Genomic DNA, 25803 nt, shown 5'->3' with positions numbered 1-25803 from the left:
TCATATCTATTTCTATCCATTCGAGCCATATACTCTTTTATTCTTTTATCTCCATTTCTTTCCCTTCGTCTCTCTCTCTTTCTCCTCTTTGTATTCTATTCTCTCTTCGTTCTTTTCCGCCGCGGTACCGTCCCTTTTGTCCTTTTATGTCCTTTTGTTCGTACACTCGAGCCTACTTTCTTCGTTACGATCTAAACTTTCTCGTTCATACCATTTCCATCTTTCGAATTCTTTCTATTGCGCTATCGTGTAAGTATCGACGATTAAAGAACACGAGAAGTTAAAAGAAACGAGCAAAGAACACCGAGAAGAAGAACAGAAGAAGAAAAAGAAGAAACGGAGAAAGAGAAGAGGAAAGCGAAGGAAGAATAAGGAGCAGAAGAATAAGGGGAACCGGAAGAGGAAGAGGAAGTCGAAGAGGAGTAGAACGAAGAGGAAGAGGAAGACTTAGGAGGAGAATAAGAAGAAGGAGGAAAAGAAGACGAAGAGAAAGGAGAAGAAGATTTTGTCCTCTGGTAAAAACGGTAAAGACACTCGCCATCGCGTAGTATCGTTTCGTGCGTGTACGAATTTCGGAAGTCTAACGTAAGAAGAGAAAAACGTTCGCGTTGAATTAGTTTCGAGTGGAACATCGGCGAAACGATAGAACAATTGTAAAGGAGAGTAAATAACATAGGGCAAATAATCGGAAAGGAAGAAAAGTGCTTGTGACGAATACGTCCGATCGGTACATAGCGTACGACATACGATAGCGTAGAAAAGACTGCCGCTTCCACGGACGCGTCATTTCGCGAATGTTACGTAACAGGTACGCGCGTTCACGTTTATACGGATTCGCGTACGCGCCCAATTACGCACAAACGGTTGCGATAATCGATTATCGTCGCGCATAAATCATGATAATCGATTACCGAAACGGAAAGATCGACTCGGTCGAGTTTATTCGACAAAAGGCATTGGCGTGTACTGAAATTTTCCGCAGGGTGTGTACGTTTAGGTAATCTACAACTTAACGAGTTTAATAATAAAGTACTGTAATAAGTTATTAAAACAAATCGGCTATCCTCTGTCTCCGACAACGGCGAACGCGCTTGCGTTGACACAACGGATGCTGCGATTCATCGGCAATCGAAAGATCGCGACGCGAGGCGTCGGTCGTTCCGCGATCGCAACGCGTTTGTCCGTTGGCAATTGTAATCAATGTTTTCGAAACGTTTGGCACGATTTCAACGAAGGAGTATACATGTAGGAATTCGAGAAGGGAACAGGATCGCCACGCGACGCAGATTCGTTTTGGCGAGGAGCAGAAACGCGTCGGATCGCTGCGGATTATCGACAGGTAGGTACAAGAACGCTCGTTTCGGTGCAAACCGTACGGTAGGAACGTTTCTACGACGCGTACGGGTTTTTCGAGAGGAATAATCGGTAAATCGAACGGGAGAAAAATATCGTCGAGTCTCGTGTTCGCATCGGTGAAACGGTCGATGGCGGCGTGGCATGGCAAGGTAACGTGGCCGGAGAAGAAGAAAGGAGAAAAGAGGCACACGAGGACACCACGATCGCGTTATCGAGAACACGTAACACGGGGTGAAGCGTAATCAGAGGTGGATCGGTGTGTCGGGTCAGGTGGCAGTAGGTCGAGCTTGTATTAGGTCGGTAGGTCGAACAACGTGGGCGGCCACAGAACGGTTGAAGAAGGAAGGGGTCAGTTGCGCGTCACCACAACGGATCCGCAATGCGGCGTTGTCGCGGAGACTGTTACCGTTTCGTTTTCTATTCGCGCACCCTCGCGCGTTCTATAGTTAACCGTGCGTTTACCCGCTATTACTCGGTACACGCGATCGCGGATATTTTCTACGTACACGCGTCTCTACCTATTCCGGCTCGTGATCGCGCGCACGCATGCGTGCCGCGTTCGGTCAGACAAATAGGCCAGATGGATAGGTAGATACTCCTCGACGGGAGTCCATACGCGAGCGCGTTTATGGCGCTCGAAATTTATAGATTTACTCGGTGCCGGAACGAATCGAAACGTTCGATCGTCCGGCCGCGAGATTCGATAGAATACCGAGCACGAGGCATGGAACGCGAAACGTGGTCCATGGAACTCGGGGCAAAAGACAAGCGAGAGAGACGTAAGTAATTCCGAGAGAGGCTCGATGCGACAAATGCGGCGAATGCGCTGAATGCGTTGAATGCGACGTAGGTAACGTCATGCGCTCTGAAAACAACCGCAACCCTCTGTTGCGGGATGGAAGAAGGAGGCGAGAGGCGAGCAGGAAGGCAGGAAAGCAGGAAGGGGTAGTTGCGAGGAACGAAGAAGGACGCGCAGCCGCGGGCGTGCGCAAACGCTCGGTCCGAAACTGAAACCGAAGGATCCGCGGCGGAAGAGAAACGCGAAGGCACGCACGCTCGTGACCTATCGCCGAAAAGGAGGGAGTCGCGGTGTATCGAAGTTGTGCAGTGTTGCTTACCACGTAGGAGGCATAACACTCGCCGTCTTTGCGATAGGATCCTAATAATTTAACCGATTTTTCGTTTCGCGTTCCGGTCGTTTGCTTCTTCTTCTTTTTCTTTTCCTTCTTTTCCTTTCTCCGATAATCGTCAACGTCCTTCCGCGGAACTCGCGAGTCGTGGATCGACCATGCGAGAAAAGGTGTCTCGCTGCTAGCGAGACGCGAACGGCGATTATTTTGAGTCGAAAGAAAGATCGCAAAGATAGTCGGTACGCGTCGAATGCTTTTACGCGATCGAGCACGTCGATTGATGCTGGAACTGGCGCGGTATCCGGGCTTGCAGTCGCGATTCAAAGCCGGATCGAAGAAGTCGAAACCGAGATCGAGGGCTAAACCGAAATCGAAGAAATTCGGATCAAAGTTGGAAACAGAAGCGGAAGTGGAAGTGGAAGTGGAAGTGGTAGTGGAAGTGGAAGTGGCAGTGGAAGCAACGCGTTGCCATCGATACCAAACGTTGCAATCGGAATCAATGGAATTTATGGAATTCACGGAATTCATGGAATCGACGTTATCGACCTAGCTCACGAATTCCTCAGTAAGCTAGCGAATTTGCGCGAGCGAGTGCTTTCCGTAAATTCGTCGCTGCTGCCCGGTTATCGCATATCGAAAATCATATCGTCCACCGTTCGTTCCTACGCGTCGTAACGAGTGGAATATACTTTATCGACAGATTATTACCTGTCACAATTTTTCAACGGCATCTCGATCGAAGCCCGTTAAATCGCTCGTAAATATCCGCGAACGACGATGCCACGAATCCTGTCGGAATAGTCGTACAAGAACCATGTCGAAGTTCTTTACTGCGGTGCCTAAATAACGTAAGAGCAAAGAAAATCTAGTGCCTATGATGTAACACGTCCGCGCGATCGTACAGGAAAATCGTACGACTTTGAAAAACGACTACCAGAAAGGAAACGTTTCGGTTGCATTTAACGATCGACCGATGCTGCTCGAGTGGCCGAATGCTCCGTTCTCTCTTCGTTTTCTTCCCTTACGATCCTCGATTTGATCGTTGACAAATCAAGTCCTTATATCGTTCCGCTCCGAACCGTAACAAAAACGGTACCTACGATTTTCTCCAAACGATCAATGGAACGCGCGAATTTCATCGGTTCGTCGACAAATTATGAGAATCGAACGTGACGAACGATCGTCGAAGCTCGCTGCTCTCTTCGAGAACGAATCGAAGTCTCGTATTTGATAGATCGATCGGATCTTTTCACCGTCGCGTTTCTCCGAAATTCTTTTGACTTCTCAAAGACACTCCGAAACGCGATCCGAACAGGATCCGGACACGCTCAACGATGTCGCGTTTAATGCTGTGCAATCTCGGCACCACGTCCACGGCAGGAAACGATACGAATAACAATGCGAATACGAACAGTAGCATGGAGGATGACGACTACTATCCGCTGCCCACTATTTATCGGTGAGTGAATTCTCATCGCCCTGCGTATGCCTGCGACAGCCACAAACGTTCCGTTTCCTATGGACTTTTTCTTATCGACGCGTTACTCGGAATTCGAAACACGATCGCGGTACATAATCGAGATACAAGCATTTGCACTTACATTTATCGAGCATGAGTCGATGGAGGATTCGTAATCGATTGATCGTGCGCGGACGGCAGAGCGAGCGCGGTTTCTCGGATCGCGTTCGATCGGAAATCGGAGGATCGACTTCGAAATCGCTCATCGATGCGACGCGTATTCGTAGCAAACGTTTGCGCGGTTATATCGAGCATTCGATCGATCCTTTCCTATTAATAGTAAACGTATGTGTTGAACGCGCAGCTGCCGTGCACCTATAGCGAGTCTGGATTGCATGGAAGAGTTCAACGGCGGTAGCGGAGGCGGCGGCGGTGGCGTCGGCGGCGGTGGCGTCGGCAGCGGTGGCGGCGTCGGTGGCGGCGTCGGCGGTGGCGGCATCGACTCTGGCGTACATTGCAGCAATACAGCTGGAACGAAGGAACAGCTACTGACTAACTGCATTGCCGCACAAGCGCAACGCTTACAGCATCCTTCGCCAGGTATTCGCTACCGCAACTTGGGCAAAAGCGGTCTACGTGTTTCCAATGTTGGATTAGGTACGCTGAATGTTTTCCCCCACTTTCGTAGAAACGAACAGAACCGCGGCTACCCATCCGTTTTATTCCACCATTTTCACGATTACTAGTTCGCTACCTGCTAATCACGTTTACTTCTCGTCGCGGAAACTCGTCAATTTCGTTTCCGTCGTTCTCCATTTAATTCGCCAATGACAATTTTTTCGGTACTCCCACTTTCGTTTTCCTGGTTCCTTCGATATCCTTTAAATATATACCCGATACTTCGTCTTCTCTTTCTTCTTCTTCTTCTACTACTACTTTCTTCGCAGATTTAATGTTAGTCGATGCTTCTTTTCGATGATCCGTGAGCATGCAAGCTTCTCGTACGCATTTTTGTAGTAAAAGGGTACGAGATATACGGTGCGAGATCAACCAGTATACGAAGGTAACGCAAAATCTCGATATTCTGTGATGGTCCGTTACGCGATGTTCTAAGATTACTGGTAGAGGAAAAGAAATCGTCTAGCAACTAGACTCTAGTTGATCAAGTTTATCGTACACGCATGTACACTTAAAAAATCAAAGTTTTAAATGTTGGCTAACTAAAGGGAGTTTAAATAAAAAATTCCTTTACTCGAGGTTGCGTGTACGTGCGTGTAACATGTTGAAGAAAAAAGAGAGCAATGGAGCAAAGAGGCGCTAATATTAGTCTCGTAGAAAATCATAAAAGAATAAAGGAAGAGTGTAAACGAGGTAAGTGACGGTAAAACGTTGGTAGAAACTTCGTAGGATTCCGAAAGCGATCAGCCTAGTCGAAGCGGTAGGTGAAGGATAACGAAAAGTTGTGTACTAGCTATAGCTGTTGAAACCGTATAAAGAAAGGAAAGGGAAAGAAAAGAGAAAGAAAAAGAAAGCGAATCGACGTGTTCCGAAGGAGAGGAAACGAGTAACCTAATAAAGTTGCTTTACACGCGTAGGTACGTGGACCACTTTTGGGATAGGAGGATGCGGTAACGAAGAAGCAGCAGAAGCGGTGGTAGCGCTCGCCTACGATAGCGGGATAAACGTGTTCGACTTGAGCGAAGCCCATAGCGGTCACAGAGCAGAGATTCAATTCGGACGAATCTTGTTGCGACGCGCTTGGAATCGTTCCAGTTACGTCGTTACCACTAAAATATACTGGAACACCAAGTGAGTAGCGCGGTTTAAAAACAGAAAGTGAACGAACGGTTGTCGGAAGAAGAGAGTAGAGTACGCAAGTCCGACGTTACTAATAAAGGTTGATCGCAGGGCGGAAGGTCGTGGACTGTCGCGAAAACACATCATCGAATCGGTCCAAGCATCTTTGGTCAGGTTACAATTGTCCTACATCGATATCGTGATGATTCACAAAGTTGATCCAATGTGTCCGATGGAAGGTTTGTTGTTCGCTTATCTGAACGTTCTTGTCTCGTCTCGGATGTGCTCGATCGAGCGTTCATTTTATCGCCTTACCGTTTCTTTCAGAGATAGTACGCGCCATGAACTACGTGATAAGCAAAGGATGGGTGATGTACTGGGGTACTTCTCGTTGGACACCCGTCGAGATCATGGAAGCTTACACGAACTGTCGTCAATTCAATTGCGTTACACCGATCGTCGAGCAAGCCGAGTATCATCTGTTTTACAGAGAAAAGCCAGAACTTTATATGCCGGAGTTGTACAACAAGATCGGTAAACGAATAAGTTTAGCGTGGTACGCGATTCGATTGTTTTCCTGCAACGCGTATCGGTTTCAGGGGTTGGTTTAATGGCATGGTCCACGGTCACGATCGGTATGGTCTCCGCCAAACCGGAAGACTACGGAGTTTCTTTTTTATCCAGATCTTCCTATAAGGTAACGTAGAAACATACGAAGGTAGCGAAAGGATCAACCCAAAAGGACTAACGATCGCGACGCTTACGATTTCAGAATAAATATTCGTCGTTCAGTTGGACGGAGGACGAAACGCAATCTTTGTACAAAGAGGTGCGTACTTGAGCCGGCGAAGGTAAAGGTTTCTTTGATCCGTAGTTAAGATAAACGCGATTATCGCGGTGTTTCTTTATGCGGCGTTTCAGCAGGAATATGGCTGGAAGGAAAAGACCGGTGACGAAGAGACCCGGAAATACTCCGACAAATTACGGGACGTCTGCGCACTCGCCGAACGACTCGGTTGTTCGTTCGGTCAGCTGGCCATCGCCTGGTCCTTAAAGAATGAAAGTGTTCAGTGCCTTCTTCTCGGTGCATCAAACATAGACCAACTGTACGAGAGTCTTCAAAGTTTACAGGTAACATCTAATTCCGAAGATCGATGCATCCGTCGTTGCGTCGGCTCGGCTGATGCCCGTGTCGCTTTTCTAGCTCATTCCAAAATTGAACGCCAACATAATGAGCGAAATCGAAAGAATTCTGGACAACAAACCGTCGCGACCTCCGATGATCTCGACCCTGGCGCTTAGATGACAATCAATTTGCCCCCACGGTAGCGGTGGGGGCTCCCTAGAGGACGGAGCTAGCCCGAAAAGCGAGGCTGCCAACACTCAAGATCAAGAACAGACCAAAGAGCTGACCGGCAAATTACCGTTTTGCGAGATACAATGAGATCGCGTCCGCGCGTTCACCTACGTTTACGCGTGCTATTTTCGTCTTGGTCGAGTCGAATTGGATCGAACGAAAACGAGAGCGATACCGATACCGATCGAGACGAACCGAATCGATCCGAGCCAAATCAGATCGAGCGGGAAAGGAATACTCCGATTCCATCCCAGCTGCGTATTATTGCGCGATCGATCCGCGTGCCCGCCGCGAATATCCACGCGTATTCGCGTTAATCAAACGACAATACTTACGGTTACGCTAACGGTTACAATCGCGATTATAATTCGCGACTTTTCACTTACGACTCGTGACTTACGACTTTCGACTTACAACTTACCACTTACGACTTACCTACGATTTGTAATTACCACCGCGATCACCATCAGGATCGCGATAAATACTTAATAACAGTTATTCGTAGATAAATTCCGCATACGATTATCAGTTTCCGATGCAACCGTACAATTTGTCCGCGATCTTGGTGACACGGAGAACAGGTGAGATCGCTAAGTTAAACTTATCGTTCGAAAATGAAAAATGGCGGCTCGAGATTTTCTATGAATCCAAAAGTCGAATCTTTATCCACGATTCACTGTACAAAGTGTTCATCGACGGTAGATAAAAGAAATATCGTAACAACTTTAATACGATTATGTAAAGCGCGATATTATCGCAAAATACTTTTTTCAGCTTCGAGAAATTCATTATACCGTTTTACCGCTCGATAGTTTGTTCGCTCGAAGAAGTATCCGCGCGTTACGCTCGCGTGCACGAATCGCGCGAACGAAGACGGTACCCGTGCACGAAACAGAGCCGAATCGATGAAAGAAACGCGTCCGAGATCGAGGACCGCTACGATGGCAATTTTACCGTGCTTTTGCGACGTACACGCGCAACACTCGCTCGCACACACACACACACGACACGCGCGTGCATGCATAATTGTTAACGAGTCGACTCGAGTATCGTGTCGTTGCTCCTTTTTGCGTTCTACCGAGAGCACTTGTTCGGCCCTTTCTCGTTACGTCTCGACGTAAACGATTCTTGCCACGTACCGTTCGTTATCTAAGATGGGTAACTAGCCGATTAGCTGACTAGCTGATTTGACCAGTGACATTATGGCGGTAAAATGGTGGAATAGCTGGTTAGCTTACTGGACAGCTGCGTAGATAGGTCAAGTACATAGGCGGATAGACGCGTAAATAGATAGATGTGCGTAGTTGAGGTAAGTAGTTAGACAATTATGTACATACAGGTAGATAGAAGTATGAAAGCGCGAACGGTGGTAAGCGAAAAGATGACGAGGCTTGCGAGGGAACAGCAAAGGAAAGGGAAGAAGTAAATTCGAAGGAAAGCCGACGTTTCCGCTTTACGCGCGTCTCTTATTTCATTGGATGGATTCGCGACTCGAGTGACTCGCGCGAAAAGCCGTCGTCTCGTCTCTCGCGGTCGGCTCTTTGAATCCAAACCGTCCGTACACCGTGGCGTGTAACGTCGCGAGTAAATCGATCGATAAAAATCGCTCGCGATTTTACGATATACAATTGTACCGCGTGCCGACCGAAACTGCCGGTTCGATTCTTTCGACACCGGCGCGCGCGGAAACAGGTTAAGCGAGTGAAAATAAAATCGAAGAAAGGAAAGCAAGGAGGTACTTTTCAAATATGTCGGGAGAATAGAGAATCTCCGGTTTGGCATTACTTTGATCCCAGGCACGCGTTTCGATGCAACGATTAAACGCTCTTCGAATCGATTTCGACGGCTATCCTCGATCGATCATAAACGGCAAGTGCCGTCACCAAGTGCCGATCGCGTCCGTTATTTCACGTGGATTATATGCTAATTGCTCGAAAAATTTTCTCACTCGTCGCTAATAATCGATAATATTATATCCGATACAAGTTTTTATCGTAATAACGGTAATTCGATACATATCGCGTTCGTCGCGATACACGCGAAGAAGCATGCAAGTGGCAAAGCTTTTACGAGAGAATTCGTTACAAAATATTCAACTGCCACATGGTCAAGCGTTTCGTCCTTCGTCGTTCCGTTATAGACCAGCTGGTGCGAGTTATAGTTTAAGTATACGAAGTATCTCGACAGGTTTCTTTTTTATTTTCGCGCGCAGACATTTCGCAAACGATGATAATTATATAAGTGCTTTACGAACGGAAGCGAAACCAACGGTCTGTAAACAGAAGGAGTCCGGTGGAGGAGTAGATCGGAGAATACCGTCACAAGATTTCGCGATACCGATTTCTCGAAAGCGTCTTAAATCTTCGGTAAATACCATTAATCTCGTATCGCGGAGATGTTGAAAACGATCGAACGAATAATACTGTTCGTGACGTACATTATTATCTTGTTAAAATTGGAAACCGAAAAAGTAATTAAACGGCTCGAGTATGAATCACGATCATCTCGTTTTTCGAATGTTTAGAGGAGGAAATACCTGAGTCTTGAAAAAAGAGGAAGGAAGAGAGAGAAAGTGACGTAAACGGCGTAATCCGTGGGTGGGTAAATGAAGTCGAATCTGAAAATCTCCAATGGACAAATATCACGTTTCTCGTACGAATTCCGGCCACTGTAACTTTCGTAGCCAATTACCTGTTATCTTATCTAATTATTGAACTTGTACGCGTTAGCTGGCTATCGTCGTTCACGCGGCCAATCGTTATCGTACAACCGCATTTACGTGAAAATATCGGGAAAGAACTACGTTAATCGCGATACGATCGGTCGAGTCGACCTCGATCGAGTTTCGATCTGTCCTTCGCGTCCAATCGATTTCACCGTAGATTATTAACCGTTAGCGCTAATAAAATATCGTAAAAACGAGACAACAATCGAAGCAATGTTGAAATTCGATGTTCCGGGACTCGTACGCGTTCGAACAGATGTATTCGAGATTTGATCCACTGGGAATCGAGATACGCGACATATTTACAATTTTCCACTTACAATTTACAATTTACAATTTACTATTTACAATTTACAGCGGTTAAGGTGTGCGGGCAATCGCGGTCACTCGTCAGCGACGCGTACACGTACTTACCTACCTCGCTTCCGTTACGATACCAGCTAATCGCATTGGATAAAAATAAAAGTATTTAATACGAACATCTTGTTTTATACGCGGTCGCGTGATCATTCAAGCCTTTTTCCTAACGCGCCGTCAACAACGCTCGAATCCAACCGGTCGAAATGCAAATTGCTCTCGTCGTTGTTTTCGCCGTCGTTCTTGTTGTTGTTGTTGTTATTGTTACTACTGTTGTTGCGGTACTCGATCGCATCGAGACGAGTCTCCGATTCGCTTCCCATCGGCTCCTCTCTTTCTCTGACATTCGAACGGAAATTCAACGGACAAATTCGATGTTCGGAGAAACGCAACACGAAAGAAAGATGCTATCGAAGTAACGACACTTTCAAAGTCTTTCGAAAACTTGTACCAACTCTGTAAGCAATATATTAATTACTTATTAGGGGACTATTTTGAGGGAATTCAATAAAAAAGCAAAAAAGAAAAAGAAGAAAAAAAAAAGAAAACGTCTGATCCTATTAACTCGTTTCTTGTCTCCGACTTTAACATTTTCTTGTTTCATCTGTCTTTGATGGAACGAATTTTAACCAACGATTTCCCTCTTTATGTTCAGCTAAAAATGTACCAACAACCGCGTTCATTCGATTTAATCGACCCTTACCTCTTTATCCCATTTCTGTTTCTTTTTTACCACAAGAAAATTTCGTGTCTCTGCCTCGTAATATTCTGTCGAGTAAAAAACCTCTCCCATTTCTCTTCAGTGTTGCGCTGATGCATTGATATTCCTGGCATACTTCTGCGAGTAAGTGTTTTTACTGATCCTCTTCAAAATACGATACGTTCGATTCGTTTCTTGTGGTTATCGCGATGATAGAAAAATATGAGAACAGATAAGAGAAAACAGTACAAAAGTATGAAACGCGAAGCGAAAAATAAATCACGATATCGATCACTCATTCATCTATCGTGATTAATTTCCATTTATAAGTTGACGAATTTGTCAGTGAAACCGCAAACTCATCTTCGATAAATTGTACACGTGCGTATGGTAAAGTCATACGCATTTGCGCGCGAACGAAACGAGACAGCAAACCAAGAAATGAAACGAATCGGTTAATCGCACATAGGTAAATTCACGACGGAGAAGACATTCATTTCTACAAGAATGGCGAAAGTTAAGAATGTCGTGTATAACAACAGGCAAATCAATCCGACTTTTTTGTTCAAGGAAAAATTGAAAAAGGCTATCACTGCGTAAAGAGCGACTATACAGACAACGATGGAAAGCACGCTATACGACAAAGCTCCTGAAACGATTTCCACGTCTCTCCCGGTCATCAAACATTTTATCAACCACGGCAGGCCCAGACAAAGTAAAATATCGAGAATATTTGCCCCTAACGTATTGCTCATCGCCATGTTTCCGTCACCTACATAACAAACATAACATTCGTTCAACGATCGATACCGATTGCTGGAATTTCATCGAATCTGAGGAGTCGAAAATTAGGAAGTAATGGAAGCACTTACCTTGTCTGGATAAAATAACGATAGAAGCGAGTTCCGGTATGTTGCCACCGGCTGCCAAGAACGTGAGACCCATGATGGAATCCGGGATTCCTATGGTGTCACCGATCACCGTCATCATCCAAGAAACCAGATACGAGGCTATCCCGATCCAAATCACGCACATGACGAATGTCAGTGGATACCAATTCTTCAATCGTTCGATCCTACAATCCGGTATCGACACGAACAGCAGAAATTTCGCCGGCCAGCATAACAGAAACCAAAATTTCCCGATCAATGATCGATCCTTTGGCCAAACGAATAAATTTTCTACGGATAATCGGGAACAACGGTTTATCTCGTATCTCGAGTTTCTTGTTTCTCGGCTAAGTTACTATGGAAAGAATTCTCCTATCTCCTACCTGATTCCGAATGTTCCTCCGATGTCTCCGAACATTCTTGTCTTCTCTCTACGTCGTGCTTTGTATCCTGTTGCTTCTCCGTGTGATAAATTACCGAAATCTCCTTTTGCGGCGTGTACGACCCATTGGGAGACGAGGCCTCGTCGATATCGGAATCTAATCAACCGTTAAAGGTCTCCCGTTACTTGTTTCTCCTTCGATACGCAATTTCGTTTCGAACGAAACGAAACGGAAGGAAAAAGAAAATATGTATAAGTATGTCGTCGAAAGGACGAGCTTCTACGTCCCATGTATCTACTTACGTTTCGCTTTAGAACCGAAAAAAGAGTCTTTACGGCAACAGCGATTAACGCTTCGGCTGCCAAACAGCACAATTAGATAGACGACAAATATTATTAGCAAACTCATGGCTTCGTACCAAGCTATCCGCTGATCCCACATCACTATCACCAACGTTCCAACCGATATCACGTACACCATACAATCTCGTGTCAATATTCGCCATTGTAAAGGTATTGCCTGCCGAACGGAGAGAGATCATTAACAGAGACGACCGATCGTCGATTTCCATCGACAAAACAATGGAAATTATTATCGTAGCACCGCGTGGAACATTTTGCGATTTTATAATTACGAGTGTAGCGTTGGATAATATTCGTATCGATAAATATTCAGATAAACGGAGATTCGAATGCGATTAGAAAATAATAATATATTAAACAAATATAATTTATTATCGAAAGGCTTATCACGTTTTTTAACGAACAAAAATAGCATAATTGAAAGATCAAAGATATCGTGGGAAGCAAAGTCTAGATGATTGATCAACAGATGTAAGAATCGACGTTCATGGAAAACGAAACAACGAGATACCTTAACTTAGCTTAGTGATAGACTTACGGTAAGGGCCGTCAACGCTCCGCAAGCAGGAGTCGCAAAGGTGTCGAAGACCGCGCTACCGACCACGGTACCGGCACCAAGATCCGTCTCGGTCAGGAACGTCCCAATCACGTTCACGAATAGTTCGGGAAAAGAGCTAGCCATTGCGAGAAAAGTCGCGCCAGCGACATCGGTGCTTATGTTCATACTAGTGCAGATATGCTCGAGAGACGGTAACAGATAATTGTGACAAGTAATGGCCGTCAGTAAAAAACAATAGAATCCAAGGAACGCATGCAATATAACTGCTCCATGTCGACGTTGTTCGTCCGTAAACCAATCCTCGGGAAAATCATCGATCGATCGTTCTGCACACTCTTTTACTTCCTCCTGTGTATCTCTTACGTATCTTCTCTGAACGTTTTCTTCCTTTAGCAACGATTTTTCTTCCACTCTTTCGTGCACGTCGATTGCCTTTGACGAATCATCCTGTGTCCCTACAACGAAACCCTTTGCTTCTCTTTATCGAACGAACGAGAAAGGACTGAGAAAGGAAGGGAAGAGTGCGTCGAAACCGTGATACGAACGAAATAGAGATTCTTCGTGGAAAAGGTAGGTCGAGTAATATGACTTACTCCGTCCGGCGCTTCGGGTTTGAGAAAATATATTGCATTTACGGAACTACTTTGCATTTCTAAACTAACTGATATCGATTCGATTACTACAATTACAACACGCTAATGTTAACTGTGACTCAATATCTATCACCTTTGTTTAAACGCGGTTATTTGTGTCGCGAAGAAAATTTTATGGACGAGGTAAGGAAAATTCAAAACAGAATATGGAAAACAACGATGAAATACACGTTCGTCACTCGTCACGCATCTCCACGTGCATCGACACGTATGGTTCAAATTGACAGCCAAGTATAGCACTCACCGTTCTTGAGAAACGCATCAGTACCGCGAAAACATATCGATAACGCTAAGATATACGCGCATTTGTAGAACCGTATGTTCATTTCGCGGTGTACCGTTCCAATTGCAATTAATCAAAGGACAATCTTCGGCACCGCTTTCTTACCGAACTACGTTAAACTACTTTTTCTTAAACAGTTTGCGTATTTATGGTACATTCTACTGATTACGCTCCCTTCCTAACGACCATCCACGCGTCGTTATTATCTATTTGAGCACCATCGACGTTGTCGCCGTTGTCGATAACAATAACGAGATTCGATTTTAAAGCCGGTCTTAAAAAACATTTAACGAATTAGAAGGAACTTCGTCGTTACTACCAATGAGATAATCGCTCCATGTTCGTCTGCTCGTGTTTCGCTTCCTTTGTTCAATATTACGATTTTATTGAAATCTTCGTCGAAAAAAAATTCACAAAAAAGCGAAGAATCTTATAAAGAAATGAAATTATATTCGATTATATTGTATACGGAATGCTTGTATTTTTTGCCCCTTTCGTGTTTATTCATTTGCTAGCAACACGATCTTCGAGAATCAGCAGATCGTTTTCGTTGCTTCGCCACAAGACAAATACATATGTTTGTCGCATATTTCCAAACGATTCGAAAATAACAAGTAATACGATAAATCGAAGGAAACAAGGACTTTTATGCCGCTCGCTGTGCGTCCGTTCGTACATGCACACACATACGCACACACATATACATACATGTACATATATTACATATGTAAAATTAGAATCGAATTATTAAGTATACTTTTAACATTTAATTTACAAATATAAAAAACATGTCTGCTATATTCGTACATTTTTATACATAATTTAATATATTCTAATATAATCTGATCACATGTAACTCTCGTACAACGCATAGGGCAAACGTGTAAAAACATGTGTCATGTACCATTCGAAGATTCACGATCCCACGCACTCGCGCTCATTTGCTACTTTACCACGTCTTTTTTCGATTTGTCTTTACCGTACATAGCGTCTAAGAATAGTCCTGAAAACACTATAAACGTGCCTAGCCACTGCTTAAATGTCAAAGCATTACCGAAAATCAATATGGAACCTAAAACGGTGAAAAACTTTCTGGTCGTCGTTATTATGGAACACGGTAATGGACCAAATTCTGTGACGGTCAGAAATATAAAGTACTGCCCAAATGCTCCTGCTATGGAGAAGGTAGATATGTGCCATATAGTGGAAGGGTATCTATGTAAAAACTGGATAAACTGGAAAAGTTCTCCAGAAGCTATGATGACGATGCCACTGAATATTACGGACCAACCATTCATGTTCAACATCATGTGTCCAGACTTGGTACTGTGTTCCGCTTTCATTCGTTCTTGTACTGCGCTGATCAATCCATCCATTGTTAGAGACAAGAGCAATAATAGGACTCCGAATCCTGTTTGACTCTCTGCTTGCTTCTTTGATGGACTGACATCTTTGTACATGAATAAAACTATGCCAATGACAACTAAGAATACAAAAAAGTATTTCCTAACCGGATAAACCTGCAAAGAAATACAATGGATTAATATAAACTATACTTTCTTACATGCTGTGATAAACCAAACATACATAGAATTTTTGTAGTCATTGGGTTAGTAATATTCCAGCTTCTGCCGATCGGTGTTGTGTGGTACAAGAATGATACAGGATTAAGGAAATGTTCAAGGCGGGAAATCCTTAGCACAAAATGGGAAGATTATAGGACACATTAGTAAGAAATGCAAAAAATTAAGAGAAAAGAGATAAAAGATACAGAGAAAGAAATAGTAGAAGGAAGGGAAGATATACCAAAACAATGAAAAAGGAGATAAAGGAGACTCGAACAGTACCTTGCTTCCTAGAAGTACTCCAAGTATCATCACTGGAATTGGTTTACCGGCTTTTCCGACTACTTGCGTTGGATAATTAACGAACTGCAAGGCCATATTACTGCATACCATCGCAAGTAAATACGTGAGGGAAGATATCACGTAATACGTTCGCGGAGTAGTGTCTTCGCCCTGCTTCATGACCGTTAATAAAATAGTTTTGGCGAATAAATAATTAACTACACATTGGAAGAAAACTAGGGTGAACATATAAGTGAATTTTTCACTATTCTTTTCATCTCCATATTGTCCTCTCGTAATTTTCTCTTGTAACATGCCAAAGTGGAAGTAACATACGAAAATACCAAGCGCACAAAACAGCAATTTAAAACGTTTTGAGGAAGCCATTGTAACTGTACACCCGTCTACGTGAACGGTAAATTGCCCAAAAGTTTTCTTCTTCTACCAATATTGTTACGGTCATAGACCGATATCACGATAAACACAAAAATATATCAGACATTCTACGTAAACGACGGACAGATGGTACGTGGCATTTAACAATAGGTTATGTTTCGCACGCTCAATCCAAAGAGTAGGGTCTACTCTGTGCTCAATCGAATCACATGCATCCACATGTCGACAATCGCAACAGATCGATGTATCGATAGATGGCAGCACCGTTCCGTGTTTGTTTTTGTGCCATTTTTTTGACAAATGCTGTTTGGTTATAACTGCTTGCAACGTTCGTTCCAGCTGGATATTGGTAATTTCAAGTAATTTGTACCTGTTCGAGATTCGAGCGATGCCGGTCGATATCTATCACGTTTCGTAGATTTCAAATACAACGATTTTTTAAATTTGTAACTAAAATATCAACAATGTTGATCGTTCGCGCAAGTATTCTCGCGGCGTGTTTTCTGATAGTAGACGGTTTGGAAACCGATGCCACGAACGAAAAATCTGTTCACTGCGGTTGCAATGACGACAGAACGTCAACGACCGAGAGAAAACGCGATAACGAAGAAACGCGCGGCTACTGTACCGCAAGTGATACTTCTAATGATTGTACGACGACAATAAATCGCGAAGATGTTATCAAGAATATGGCCAAGATAGAAGAAGGAAGTTTTACTATAGGAACGGACGATCCAATTTTCGTAGCCGATGGTGAAGGACCGAAACGACGTGTATCTCTTGACAGTTTTTACATGGACGAATTGGAAGTGAGTAATCGTGATTTCGCGATGTTCGTTGACGTGACCGCATATCGAACGGAAGCTGAAAAATTTGGCGATTCGTTCGTATTCGAGGGATTATTGGAGCAAGAAATTCGAGCGAACATATCTAGTGTTGTTGCTCGAGCTCCTTGGTGGGTGCAAATCAAAAATGCAAACTGGCAACATCCGGAAGGTCCTGGTTCTAATATCACGCGTGCGTATACTCTGTTGTTTCTCCCTAGTTCCTGACTTTTGATTGGAAATGACAAGAAATAAAATCCAACGATTCAGATAGAATGGATCACCCCGTTGTCCACGTATCGTGGAACGATGCTGTCGCTTATTGCAAATGGTTAGGTAAACGATTACCTACCGAAGCCGAATGGGAAGTGGCTTGTCGGGGAGGACTTTCCGATAGATTATATCCGTGGGGAAATAAGTTGACTCCGAATGGGCAATATAGGTAAACAGGAATAATTAGTACATTACAATAAGAAAAATCGAATTATCGCGTCGAAACGACTTTCAGGGCAAATACGTGGCAAGGTGAATTTCCAAGTATTAACTTGAAAGAGGACGGGTACGAAGGTACTTCGCCTGTTTCGAAATTCCCGCCAAACAAATACGGTTTGCGCAATATGGTTGGAAATGTTTGGGAGTGGACTTCCGATTGGTGGACAGTCGAAGTGGCGAAACGCGGAGGATCCTCGAATCCTGTATGTACAATATTTTTCGCGGGTTTTACTGATTTTGTTTTGTAAGAAAACCCTTGACATATATAAATAAAACGTATATATATATATTTCAGAATGGTCCATCTGATGGTACAGATAAAGTAAAAAAAGGTGGCTCTTATATGTGTCACGAAAGTTATTGTTTTAGATACAGATGCGCTGCGCGAAGTCAAAATACACCCGATACATCAGCCGGGAATCTCGGATTCCGATGTGCTCTCTCCCTTTGATTTAACCTATTATTATTTCTAACGCCTCGTTTAATAAAGGGAATTAAATTATTAGATAACTCGTATTCTATCCCTTCCAATGCAACAAATTGCATCTCTAAATGCTTGCCTACTTACGAAGCTCGTTCGGAAGCGTTCGGCTCTCGTCGATGTATTTCGGGTAGTTTATTTCATACATCGGGCGTCGGCCCGTAACCAACGATGGTCGAAACGATGCATCAATGTGTAAACGTGACTTTATGTTGACGTTTTTAGCAAAACATTCCATCAGTTTTCTACGTGAATTTAATTGTAAACGATTGGAAGTAATTATCAATCAAAGAAAGAACGTCATTGAGAAATAGTAACAGTATTTAAAAAAAAGGCCCGTTAAGAGTTTGTGTAAGTTAACCGCAAAAACGTAGGGAGATCCGTGACAACGATATTGACAAGCACCAACAAAAATCAAGGACAGTATTCAAAAAGACAGTAAAAGAAATTAAACAGAACATTAATCTAAAAATGAATTACGGAAAAAAATCTCCCAGTATGGGTACACCTTCGGTGTACTCGCACGTAACCACACGGAGTAGTGCAAATTTAAAATCATCGCGATCGATGCGCAGCGTTAAAACACCTTGGTATCAAAAACCAATTTTGACGCATGCCTATTTACTCGACATTCAAAGAGGCGCTATGTTTACAGCGATATTTTCATTGGTAGGTGTTCGATTCGATGTTCAGTATACTATCTACCATGCCCGAACAAATTAATGAAAATTATCGTTTTGTCGCAGTGTTTGGCCCTTTTTACCATTTGCACTTCAATATTTGATCTTTATTGTCTTTCGCAAGCTGCACCAGGTTCAACTCATTATGGTTACTACATAATATCGTATGAGTTTGTTTACGTTGGTAACCAACATGGTAAAAATAATACATTAACTAAAGAATCAGTAAAAATGTATCAGTCTACAGAACTATAATTTCTTTCTTTATTTTAGTTCGTAATGCCCTTGTGGTGTTTGATTTATTTTCTATGCTTGGTGGAATGGCAATCTTTGTATGTTCGTTGATGCTGATAACAGCTTTGCGGAAGGAATACGAGAAAAAAATGGTGCCATGGCTGTACTGTTTCGCAGCTTTCACAATCTTCAGATTATTTTCTTTTATATTTTCTAGCGTAGTGAACGACATGATATTTGCTTATAATATCGCAATGTGCCTCTTGTGGATAATATTTATTTGTATTTCCTGCTATGGATGGTTGATCGTATATTCTTTGTATTTGGAATTGTCTGACCTTACCAGGTTAGAAGATTTAGCACATTTGAGGGTAAGTTTCTGGTTGTGGTCTTTTATCCTCTCTTCATCACAGACACTAGTTTCACGAATCAATGCAAACAATTTCATTTCAGATTGGTACTATGCAATCACTCAATGCATCTACAACCCACTCTATTGCTGGTTCTCGTCCGACAACTCCGCACAGCGCAGTATCGACGATGCCTGCTAATTAAATACAAAGATCACAGTATTCTTTGTGCTTAATCGTATTCGACGCAAGTATTGAAAAGCAACTTAGATTTGCGCGCCGCGTTAGGCTAAACGAAATAAAAGAAACACGATGACAGGAGGCGTAAGTAACTCGTTATGATAGGGACTCCGGTCTCTAGTTAAGATACTGCCTCGGCTCTAGTGCCTCTTATATAAGTCTAAGTTTCGAACCGTCGTCCGTCCATTTTTTCTAGTTAACTCTAGTTTTTCTAGTTTATTATAGTTTATTTTACATTCTGTCCAAAACTTCTGTAAGGAGGACTAGATGAAAGTTTTTATACATAAAATTTTGTATCGTTACACGAACGTATCTAAAGTCAAAGCGATGTGTAGCTGAAATTATAAAAAATAAAATGTCTCGAAAAGAGAAAAGGATTTTACTGGTTTCACGTTTACTGAAATTGAAATCGATCTCAAACTTACACATTTACAGAGTAAATGTTCATTCAGCATTTGGCGGCTCTTCATTGGTAAATATTCGATTCGTAATCATTTCATTAAACAAGTCTATCATAACATGAAAAGTAACGTACGTAAAGTACATGCACCTTCCGAAGAGGATTAAAAGGAATATACCGATTGCTATAATTAAATTGGAGAGGACCCCGATGGTGCCCGTTAACGCATAGATAGCGATCGCGAGACACATCGTTTCGTGAAAACTTGTGTCTGCTTGAAAGTGACGTTTTATAGATACTTATGTACTACATCATACGTCCCTTCCATTCGCCCATCGTTTGCTATTCGCTCTTGAGCATTTCTTCGAATCATATGTTCGTCAATCCTTTCCGCAGTTATTCAACGAACAAACGAAAACCGCGAAACAATAAAAATATGTATGTTAACATGAAAAGAGCGTCTATAGAGCCGAAGGCGAGCGAAGCTCTTATACTTGACTTTGCAACTTCTTTGTTCGCGTTTTTCTTTGGCACCACTCAACCAATTCTCGTCAAATTTTGCATGCACGTGCATATGTACATCCAGATGGACATAGAAAAAAAAAAATGTTAATCGGACTTGCCACGAACGAATTATCACCGAAAAAACTGATCCTAAAAAGTGAAGGTCCGAACACCCATATAAGGAAAATAAAAAAATGAATATTCTGGCACTTTGACGACGTAGTATGGTACCTGAGGCATTGAGAAACAAATTTCTATTAGGGTTTGATGCGTTTTGATGCCTAATAAAGCCAGGAAATCAATTTTTGTCGAATTCGGTCCAAAACGGTACAGGTGGCGCCATCTAGCGGCGAGCGGCGGAACTACGAAAAACTAAAATTTCGATTTTCTCGAAAACTAGGCACTTTTCCGAAATTCTGAGATATACAAATTGTTCCCTGTCGCCTACGGAATCGAACGAATCTAATTATAGCGCGCTAGGACCATTATTAAAGAAAATAGAAAAATAGCCCATTTCATGGACTAAAAAATTGCCGTCCATCTAGCGGCGAAAGTTGGAACTACAAAAATAGAAAATCTCGATTTTCTCGAAAACTAGGCACTTTTTCGAAATTCTGAGATATACAAATTATTCCTTGTGGCCTAAGGAATAGAGCGAATCTAATTATAGCCCGCTAGGACCATTATTAAAGAAAATAGAAAAATAGTCCAAAACATGGACTAAAAAATTGGCGTCCATCTAGCGGTGAAAGTTGGAACTACAAAAATATAGAAATGCGATTTTCTCGAAAATTCGCGAACTTTGAGTACTTCTGAGGCTCAGAAAGTGTTATGTGATCGCATTAGACGCAAAATAAAGCAATAAAAGTTTCCTGAAAGCTATAATAAAGAAAATAAAAAAAATGTCATTTTATGGAGAAAATTTGTGGCGCCATCTAGCGGCGAAAATGCGAACTAAACTGAAAAAACGTATGTCCGAACACGCGTTAAGGAAAAATATGAAAAGTAATATTTCGCAACTTTGACGACGCAGTATGCTTCTTTAGACATTTTCAAGCAATTTTTGTTGAATAAGTTTTCCATTTTTTTGCCTATTAAACCCAGAAAATCAATTTTTATTTGACCCGTTAACGCGTGTTCGGACATACGTTTTTTAAGTTTAGTTCGCAGTTTCGCCGCTAGATGGCGCCACAAATTTTCTCCATAAAATGACATTTTTTTTATTTTCTTTATTATAGCTTTCAGGAAACTTTTATTGCTTTATTTTGCGTCTAATGCGATCACATAACACTTTCTGAGCCTCAGAAGTACTCAAAGTTCGCGAATTTTCGAGAAAATCGCATTTCTATATTTTTGTAGTTCCAACTTTCGCCGCTAGATGGACGGCAATTTTTTAGTCCATGAAATGGGCTATTTTTCTATTTTCTTTAATAATGGTCCTAGCGCGCTATAATTAGATTCGTTCGATTCCGTAGGCGACAGGGAACAATTTGTATATCTCAGAATTTCGGAAATGTGCCTAGTTTTCGAGAAAATCAAAATTTTATTTTTTCGTAGTTCCGCCGTTCGCCGCTAGATGGCGCCACCTGTACCGTTTTGGACCAAATTCGACAAAAATTGATTTCCTGGCTTTATTAGGCATCAAAACGCATCAAACCCTAATAGAAATTTGTTTCTAAATGCCTCAGGAACCATACTACGTCGTCAAAGTGCCGAAATATTGCACTTTGCATGTGCAGTAAAATTGACATAGACGGCTCATGTACGTATCGCAATGCTAACACAAAATAATTAATTACTCATTACCCGAACATTATTTATGATTTTTTATGATCGAACCATGCAAATAATGCATTGCTAACCATTCTTTAATCATAGAAGTTCATAAACTGTGCTCAGAAAGTGAGTAATTAACGATTTTGCATACTCATTGTCGTGTATATTCGTCCTACGCGCCGCCCGCGCATGCCGCGGAGGAATAGTTACCGAAAAACCATATCCCCGTAGACTTTAATACAAAATTGAATTTGCTCGCGCTTATGTACTTGACTTTTCAACTTTTTTGTCCACGCTTTTCTCTTGCACCACTCAACCAATTCAACCGGATGACACGGTTGACTATTTTTGCTTTAGCGTGTTTACTCGCTCGCTCAACATTGTTAGGTTAGGCGCGGAGCGCCTAATCAAACAGACCTAGTTTACGTTTTCGTTTAACGGTTACTGCGGTATGTAATCGTAAGCGAAATATACGCGACGCAGGAATATAGTTTCCGTTATTTTTTTCTACCTTTCGAACAGAATATTTCGCTAACGCTGATTCGCGATGCGGCAGCGTCGCGTAACAGCTACGCGAAATTGCACACGATGCTTTGTCGAAGGAATGCGCGTGAAACGAGAGAACGCGACGTGCATAATAGATCGTCGCTTACGAATTTCGCGATTCTTCTTTATCGAGAATAAGAACGAACGTATCATTGATCAATTTCTTTTATTTGCACCTTATAAAAAATATATACGAGATAACGAAACAGAACTATTTTCCGAATGCATTAAACGATAGATCGAGTATCGAGAAATATTCGGTTAGCCACTGTAACACGATATAATATGTATACGGTACGATACGAAAACCAAATAACAAGTAGGAATGCGGTGTACTTAATAATGTTGTGAAGAACAGTGAATCTGTAAAAAGAGAAAAGAAATGGTATCACGATGGTACGCGGGTTCAGTTCACACGCGATCGTTACCTGGCCATTCGTAATTTTGCGTGATTTATCGTACTCGGATCGTCCTTAAAAATGTGTACTCTCAGTCCGCGTACGCATTTGTACATAAAGTCATCCCAGTCAAATTTGTTCATCGAAAATGCGAATAAAGATTGATCTTCCGGACAAAGGCTATCCCAGAGATTCTCGGTATTGCTGTAAGAGAAGTTCCAGTCACGCGTGCCAAAGTAGCTGGTGACCGCGCAAAACTTGTGCAATTTCTTGTACATTTTCAGAAAACTGCAAAGTGAAAGACAATAGTAAAAGAAGAAAGGGAAACGGTAGTTAAAATCACCTAGGTTTTCTGCCGACAACTATTCTCGCAGCGTCAACGAGCGTGGCGGGTAGCAGATGGAGAAGCATCGTCAAAAGGAAATACGTGTACGGACTTTTAGCAAGGGTGAAATTGTAGCACCAAACGCTGCGAACGCTCGGAGCTTGTCTCCCGTGTTTCACGGCAAGGTCCATGTATTGTCCCCATGTGATGGCGGTGCCCCACGAAGAGTGGTAATTATAAATAGGTGGATCGTTGTCTCTACGAACGTAACGATCGCACGAAATTGTATACCTTGGTTCCTTCCAAAAAAGTTACCTGCAATGTTTCGTCGCGACCGCCCAAGCGGTAACGATAAGAGCGTTCACGGTGTAATCGGCTGGTACCATTTCGGTGACGCGATCTTTGTCCATGTTCATGGTCCTCAGGAGGCCGATACCGGCTGCTGCGAGAGCGCCGGTCGGACCATAGATATTATCGACCCAACCCTCCGTTGGTTCCTTGTACGTCGAGAGAACTGATCGAAGGAAAAAAGAAACCGACAGCGTGCGACTGCTTAACGCAGCAAACGTTACGACTTTACCTATAGCCGGGCGAAATATTCCAACGGGCAAGTCTTCTCCGTATCGCCGCACCAACTGCTCCGCGATGCACTTGGTGTAAACGTAGGTATTCGGAAAGGCACCGAGCAGCGACTTCGTTCGCTCGTTCAATTCCTGGTCCGTGAAATTCGCGGCTAATTCCATCGCGTGTTCGGCTGTTCGTAAACACCGATATCCAATATGTCTCTGGCCGTTCACGTACGGCCGCGCACGAAAATTAGGGTATGCCGTTTACTTACCGGGTATGGGAGCAGGGTAAAATTTCTCCTCGATGTCGTTACGAATACAATTGCTGTAGGCGGTTGAAACGTGTATCACAACCTACGCAATACGATTCGAGTTATCAAATTTTACTCGATTTCGATCGATGTGGAATTTACCCGCAAAGCTGGCATGCATTTGCACAGATCCATCAGCTCTTTGGTTCCAGTCACGTTCACCGTGATCGCTTTCTTTAAGTTTTCGTCGAATCGTACGGTGGCCGCTACGTTAAATACCACCGAGACTTCCTGCGTTAACAAATCTGCGTCCGCGGCTGACAAACCCAGGCCGGCCAAGGTGCAGTCGCCGGAGATTATCCGAACTTTCTGCCGGAATTTCGGGACCTCTTTCTTCAGACGATCGAACACCTTTTTCGTGTAGCCGAACGCGATTGAATAGAACGTGGTTTTTACAGAGCGAAGCGTCGACTAATCAAATACTTACGGCTTCTTCGAATATTCTTTCGAAACGTTCCTCCGCGGATTCGTCTTCCTTCGACCGCGCCAACGCATAAACGCATTTCATCTCTGTGCACGTTCGAAGCAGTTTTTCGATCAGAAGTTTTCCCAGGAACCCAGTTCCGCCTGTGTGCACACGTTTCCTCGTTTTACCGCAAACAGAGAGAGAATATCTCTTTTGTTCGTGGAGATGTATAGACATATTAAACTCGTAAATACGCAGAAAAAGTGATTGGTCGCTAACGCAGTCGCGAATGAAAGCAAAAGAAACATCCGATCGAGATTTACCTGTCACCAACACGCTTTGTCCAGCGTAAAACGTCCGCACGAGCGACGAGTGGTAGTTTATCATTGTTCGCACCTTTTTCACTCGTTCTCTTTACTTCCTTCTTCGTCGTTGCTCTTTTTAAGTTCCAACTGGGTTTAAAATACAACGTAAGCGCGCCAGACAGTCTGTGCGATACTAAACGTTGTTTGCGGTTTTCGTTTGCGACCTTCGCAACGATTCGGGACAATTCGAGATGACCCAAGAGGGACAGTAGAAGGACGCGGAAAAAGGCTGAAGAGAAAGAGACAAGACTCTACTTCGAGAATAACCGGTAGTGGGGATTCATCCCGAAATTCGCGGAATAAGCCGAAATGTTCCGTACGTTTAGATGCGTAGAAAGAGGCAAAAGTTGGAAAACGCGGAAAGTAAACGAGGAAGCGTCAGAAGTTCGATACCGATATGGCACGAAGCGAGAATAACAGTGAAAGGCGCAAAGAATAAATCGAGTATTTCTGTAAAAAATGGAGATAATTTCTCTTTATTACAAACGGAAATGTAAAATACAACAAATGTACAGGTATAAAACACAGTCGAAAGACGGGCGCTGTTCGCGCAGGTAAATGATCGTTCTATAAGAACATTCGTAAGAGAAGGAAAGAAAGAAATACAACAAGAGAGAGAAATGAAAGGGAGCATACAAAAAGTTTTTTTTT

General features: G+C 42.9%; 6 protein-coding genes across 14 annotated transcripts; 3 read left to right on the top strand and 3 right to left on the bottom strand.

Moving 5' to 3' along the window:
• Positions 1-1196: 1196 nt before the first annotated feature.
• On the top strand, positions 1197-10729 carry Hk (potassium voltage-gated channel subfamily A regulatory beta subunit hyperkinetic). 4 transcript variants are annotated; one of them, XM_076535370.1, is made up of 9 exons: positions 1197-1339; positions 4310-4602; positions 5541-5754; positions 5854-5981; positions 6070-6276; positions 6342-6439; positions 6515-6571; positions 6664-6873; positions 6947-10729. In XM_076535370.1, exons 2-9 carry the CDS (start codon positions 4341-4343, stop codon positions 7046-7048), a joined length of 1278 nt encoding a protein of 425 aa, XP_076391485.1. In that variant the 5' UTR covers positions 1197-1339; positions 4310-4340; the 3' UTR covers positions 7049-10729. The 4 variants fall into 4 exon arrangements, with proteins under 4 accessions (XP_076391485.1, XP_076391484.1, XP_076391483.1 ...); XM_076535369.1 differs by lacking the exon at positions 1197-1339 and adding an exon at positions 3810-3945 and having other exon boundaries at positions 4310-4545; XM_076535368.1 differs by lacking the exon at positions 1197-1339 and adding an exon at positions 3810-3945 and having other exon boundaries at positions 6667-6873.
• LOC100876816 (sodium/potassium/calcium exchanger 5) lies at positions 10719-14331 on the bottom strand. The gene is made up of 6 exons (XM_076535361.1): positions 13973-14331; positions 13055-13530; positions 12457-12673; positions 12155-12310; positions 11754-12062; positions 10719-11653 (listed from the first exon to the last, which is right to left on the bottom strand). The coding sequence occupies exons 1-6, from the start codon at positions 14052-14054 to the stop codon at positions 11337-11339; spliced, it is 1557 nt and encodes a 518-aa protein (XP_076391476.1). The 5' UTR covers positions 14055-14331; the 3' UTR covers positions 10719-11336.
• A 136-nt stretch (positions 14332-14467) lies between these two features.
• On the bottom strand, positions 14468-16451 carry meigo (Solute carrier family 35 member B1 homolog meigo). Its single transcript, XM_012296158.2, has 2 exons — positions 15859-16451; positions 14468-15531 (listed from the first exon to the last, which is right to left on the bottom strand). The coding sequence occupies exons 1-2, from the start codon at positions 16243-16245 to the stop codon at positions 14956-14958; spliced, it is 963 nt and encodes a 320-aa protein (XP_012151548.1). The 5' UTR covers positions 16246-16451; the 3' UTR covers positions 14468-14955.
• Positions 16452-16545: 94 nt separating this feature from the next.
• Positions 16546-18080, top strand: LOC100876596 (formylglycine-generating enzyme). Its single transcript, XM_003707926.3, has 4 exons — positions 16546-17271; positions 17349-17520; positions 17587-17773; positions 17866-18080. Exons 1-4 carry the CDS (start codon positions 16719-16721, stop codon positions 18019-18021), a joined length of 1068 nt encoding a protein of 355 aa, XP_003707974.2. The 5' UTR covers positions 16546-16718; the 3' UTR covers positions 18022-18080.
• A 123-nt stretch (positions 18081-18203) lies between these two features.
• Positions 18204-19932, top strand: pasi2 (Protein). The gene is made up of 4 exons (XM_003707925.3): positions 18204-18720; positions 18798-18927; positions 19005-19336; positions 19419-19932. The coding sequence occupies exons 1-4, from the start codon at positions 18523-18525 to the stop codon at positions 19518-19520; spliced, it is 762 nt and encodes a 253-aa protein (XP_003707973.1). The 5' UTR covers positions 18204-18522; the 3' UTR covers positions 19521-19932.
• Positions 19933-22930: 2998 nt separating this feature from the next.
• LOC143265185 (fatty acyl-CoA reductase wat-like) lies at positions 22931-25667 on the bottom strand. 6 transcript variants are annotated; one of them, XM_076535778.1, is made up of 9 exons: positions 25111-25667; positions 24809-24948; positions 24484-24732; positions 24343-24424; positions 24085-24258; positions 23820-24018; positions 23523-23762; positions 23210-23467; positions 22931-23144 (listed from the first exon to the last, which is right to left on the bottom strand). In XM_076535778.1, exons 1-9 carry the CDS (start codon positions 25172-25174, stop codon positions 23009-23011), a joined length of 1542 nt encoding a protein of 513 aa, XP_076391893.1. In that variant the 5' UTR covers positions 25175-25667; the 3' UTR covers positions 22931-23008. The 6 variants fall into 6 exon arrangements, with proteins under 6 accessions (XP_076391893.1, XP_076391889.1, XP_076391892.1 ...); XM_076535774.1 differs by having other exon boundaries at positions 23820-24258; XM_076535777.1 differs by lacking the exon at positions 25111-25667 and having other exon boundaries at positions 24809-25104.
• Positions 25668-25803: the final 136 nt, after the last annotated feature.

The sequence above is a fragment of the Megachile rotundata genome, chromosome 9 (assembly GCF_050947335.1).
Source record: "Megachile rotundata isolate GNS110a chromosome 9, iyMegRotu1, whole genome shotgun sequence".
NCBI classification, from domain to species: domain Eukaryota; kingdom Metazoa; phylum Arthropoda; class Insecta; order Hymenoptera; family Megachilidae; genus Megachile; species Megachile rotundata.
This window is presented reverse-complemented; position numbering and strand designations above follow the sequence as displayed.

Excerpts from the sequence above, each read along its gene's own strand:
- Hk (XM_076535367.1), top strand. The coding sequence starts at position 3,821 with ATGTCGCGTTTAATGCTGTGCAATCTCGGCACCACGTCCACGGCAGGA. Across the intron at positions 5,755-5,853 it reads AAAATATACTGGAACACCAA|GGCGGAAGGTCGTGGACTGT; the intron begins GTGAGTAGCGCG and ends GGTTGATCGCAG. Across the intron at positions 6,440-6,514 it reads TATCCAGATCTTCCTATAAG|AATAAATATTCGTCGTTCAG; the intron begins GTAACGTAGAAA and ends TTACGATTTCAG.
- LOC100876816 (XM_076535361.1), bottom strand. The coding sequence starts at position 14,054 with ATGAACATACGGTTCTACAAATGCGCGTATATCTTAGCGTTATCGATA. Across the intron at positions 13,531-13,972 it reads TGATGCGTTTCTCAAGAACG|GGACACAGGATGATTCGTCA; the intron begins GTGAGTGCTATA and ends GTTTCGTTGTAG. Across the intron at positions 12,311-12,456 it reads TTTCGGTTCTAAAGCGAAAC|ATTCCGATATCGACGAGGCC; the intron begins GTAAGTAGATAC and ends ACGGTTGATTAG.
- meigo (XM_012296158.2), bottom strand. The coding sequence starts at position 16,245 with ATGGCTTCCTCAAAACGTTTTAAATTGCTGTTTTGTGCGCTTGGTATT. Across the intron at positions 15,532-15,858 it reads GAGTACTTCTAGGAAGCAAG|GTTTATCCGGTTAGGAAATA; the intron begins GTACTGTTCGAG and ends ATTTCTTTGCAG.
- LOC100876596 (XM_003707926.3), top strand. The coding sequence starts at position 16,719 with ATGTTGATCGTTCGCGCAAGTATTCTCGCGGCGTGTTTTCTGATAGTA. Across the intron at positions 17,521-17,586 it reads ACTCCGAATGGGCAATATAG|GGCAAATACGTGGCAAGGTG; the intron begins GTAAACAGGAAT and ends AACGACTTTCAG. Across the intron at positions 17,774-17,865 it reads GCGGAGGATCCTCGAATCCT|AATGGTCCATCTGATGGTAC; the intron begins GTATGTACAATA and ends TATATATTTCAG.
- pasi2 (XM_003707925.3), top strand. The coding sequence starts at position 18,523 with ATGAATTACGGAAAAAAATCTCCCAGTATGGGTACACCTTCGGTGTAC. Across the intron at positions 18,721-18,797 it reads TTACAGCGATATTTTCATTG|TGTTTGGCCCTTTTTACCAT; the intron begins GTAGGTGTTCGA and ends GTTTTGTCGCAG. Across the intron at positions 18,928-19,004 it reads TTACGTTGGTAACCAACATG|TTCGTAATGCCCTTGTGGTG; the intron begins GTAAAAATAATA and ends TCTTTATTTTAG.
- LOC143265185 (XM_076535773.1), bottom strand. The coding sequence starts at position 25,024 with ATGTCTATACATCTCCACGAACAAAAGAGATATTCTCTCTCTGTTTGC. Across the intron at positions 24,733-24,808 it reads AAAGAATATTCGAAGAAGCC|GTGTTCGATCGTCTGAAGAA; the intron begins GTAAGTATTTGA and ends TACACGAAAAAG. Across the intron at positions 24,425-24,483 it reads AATGCATGCCAGCTTTGCGG|GTTGTGATACACGTTTCAAC; the intron begins GTAAATTCCACA and ends CGTATTGCGTAG.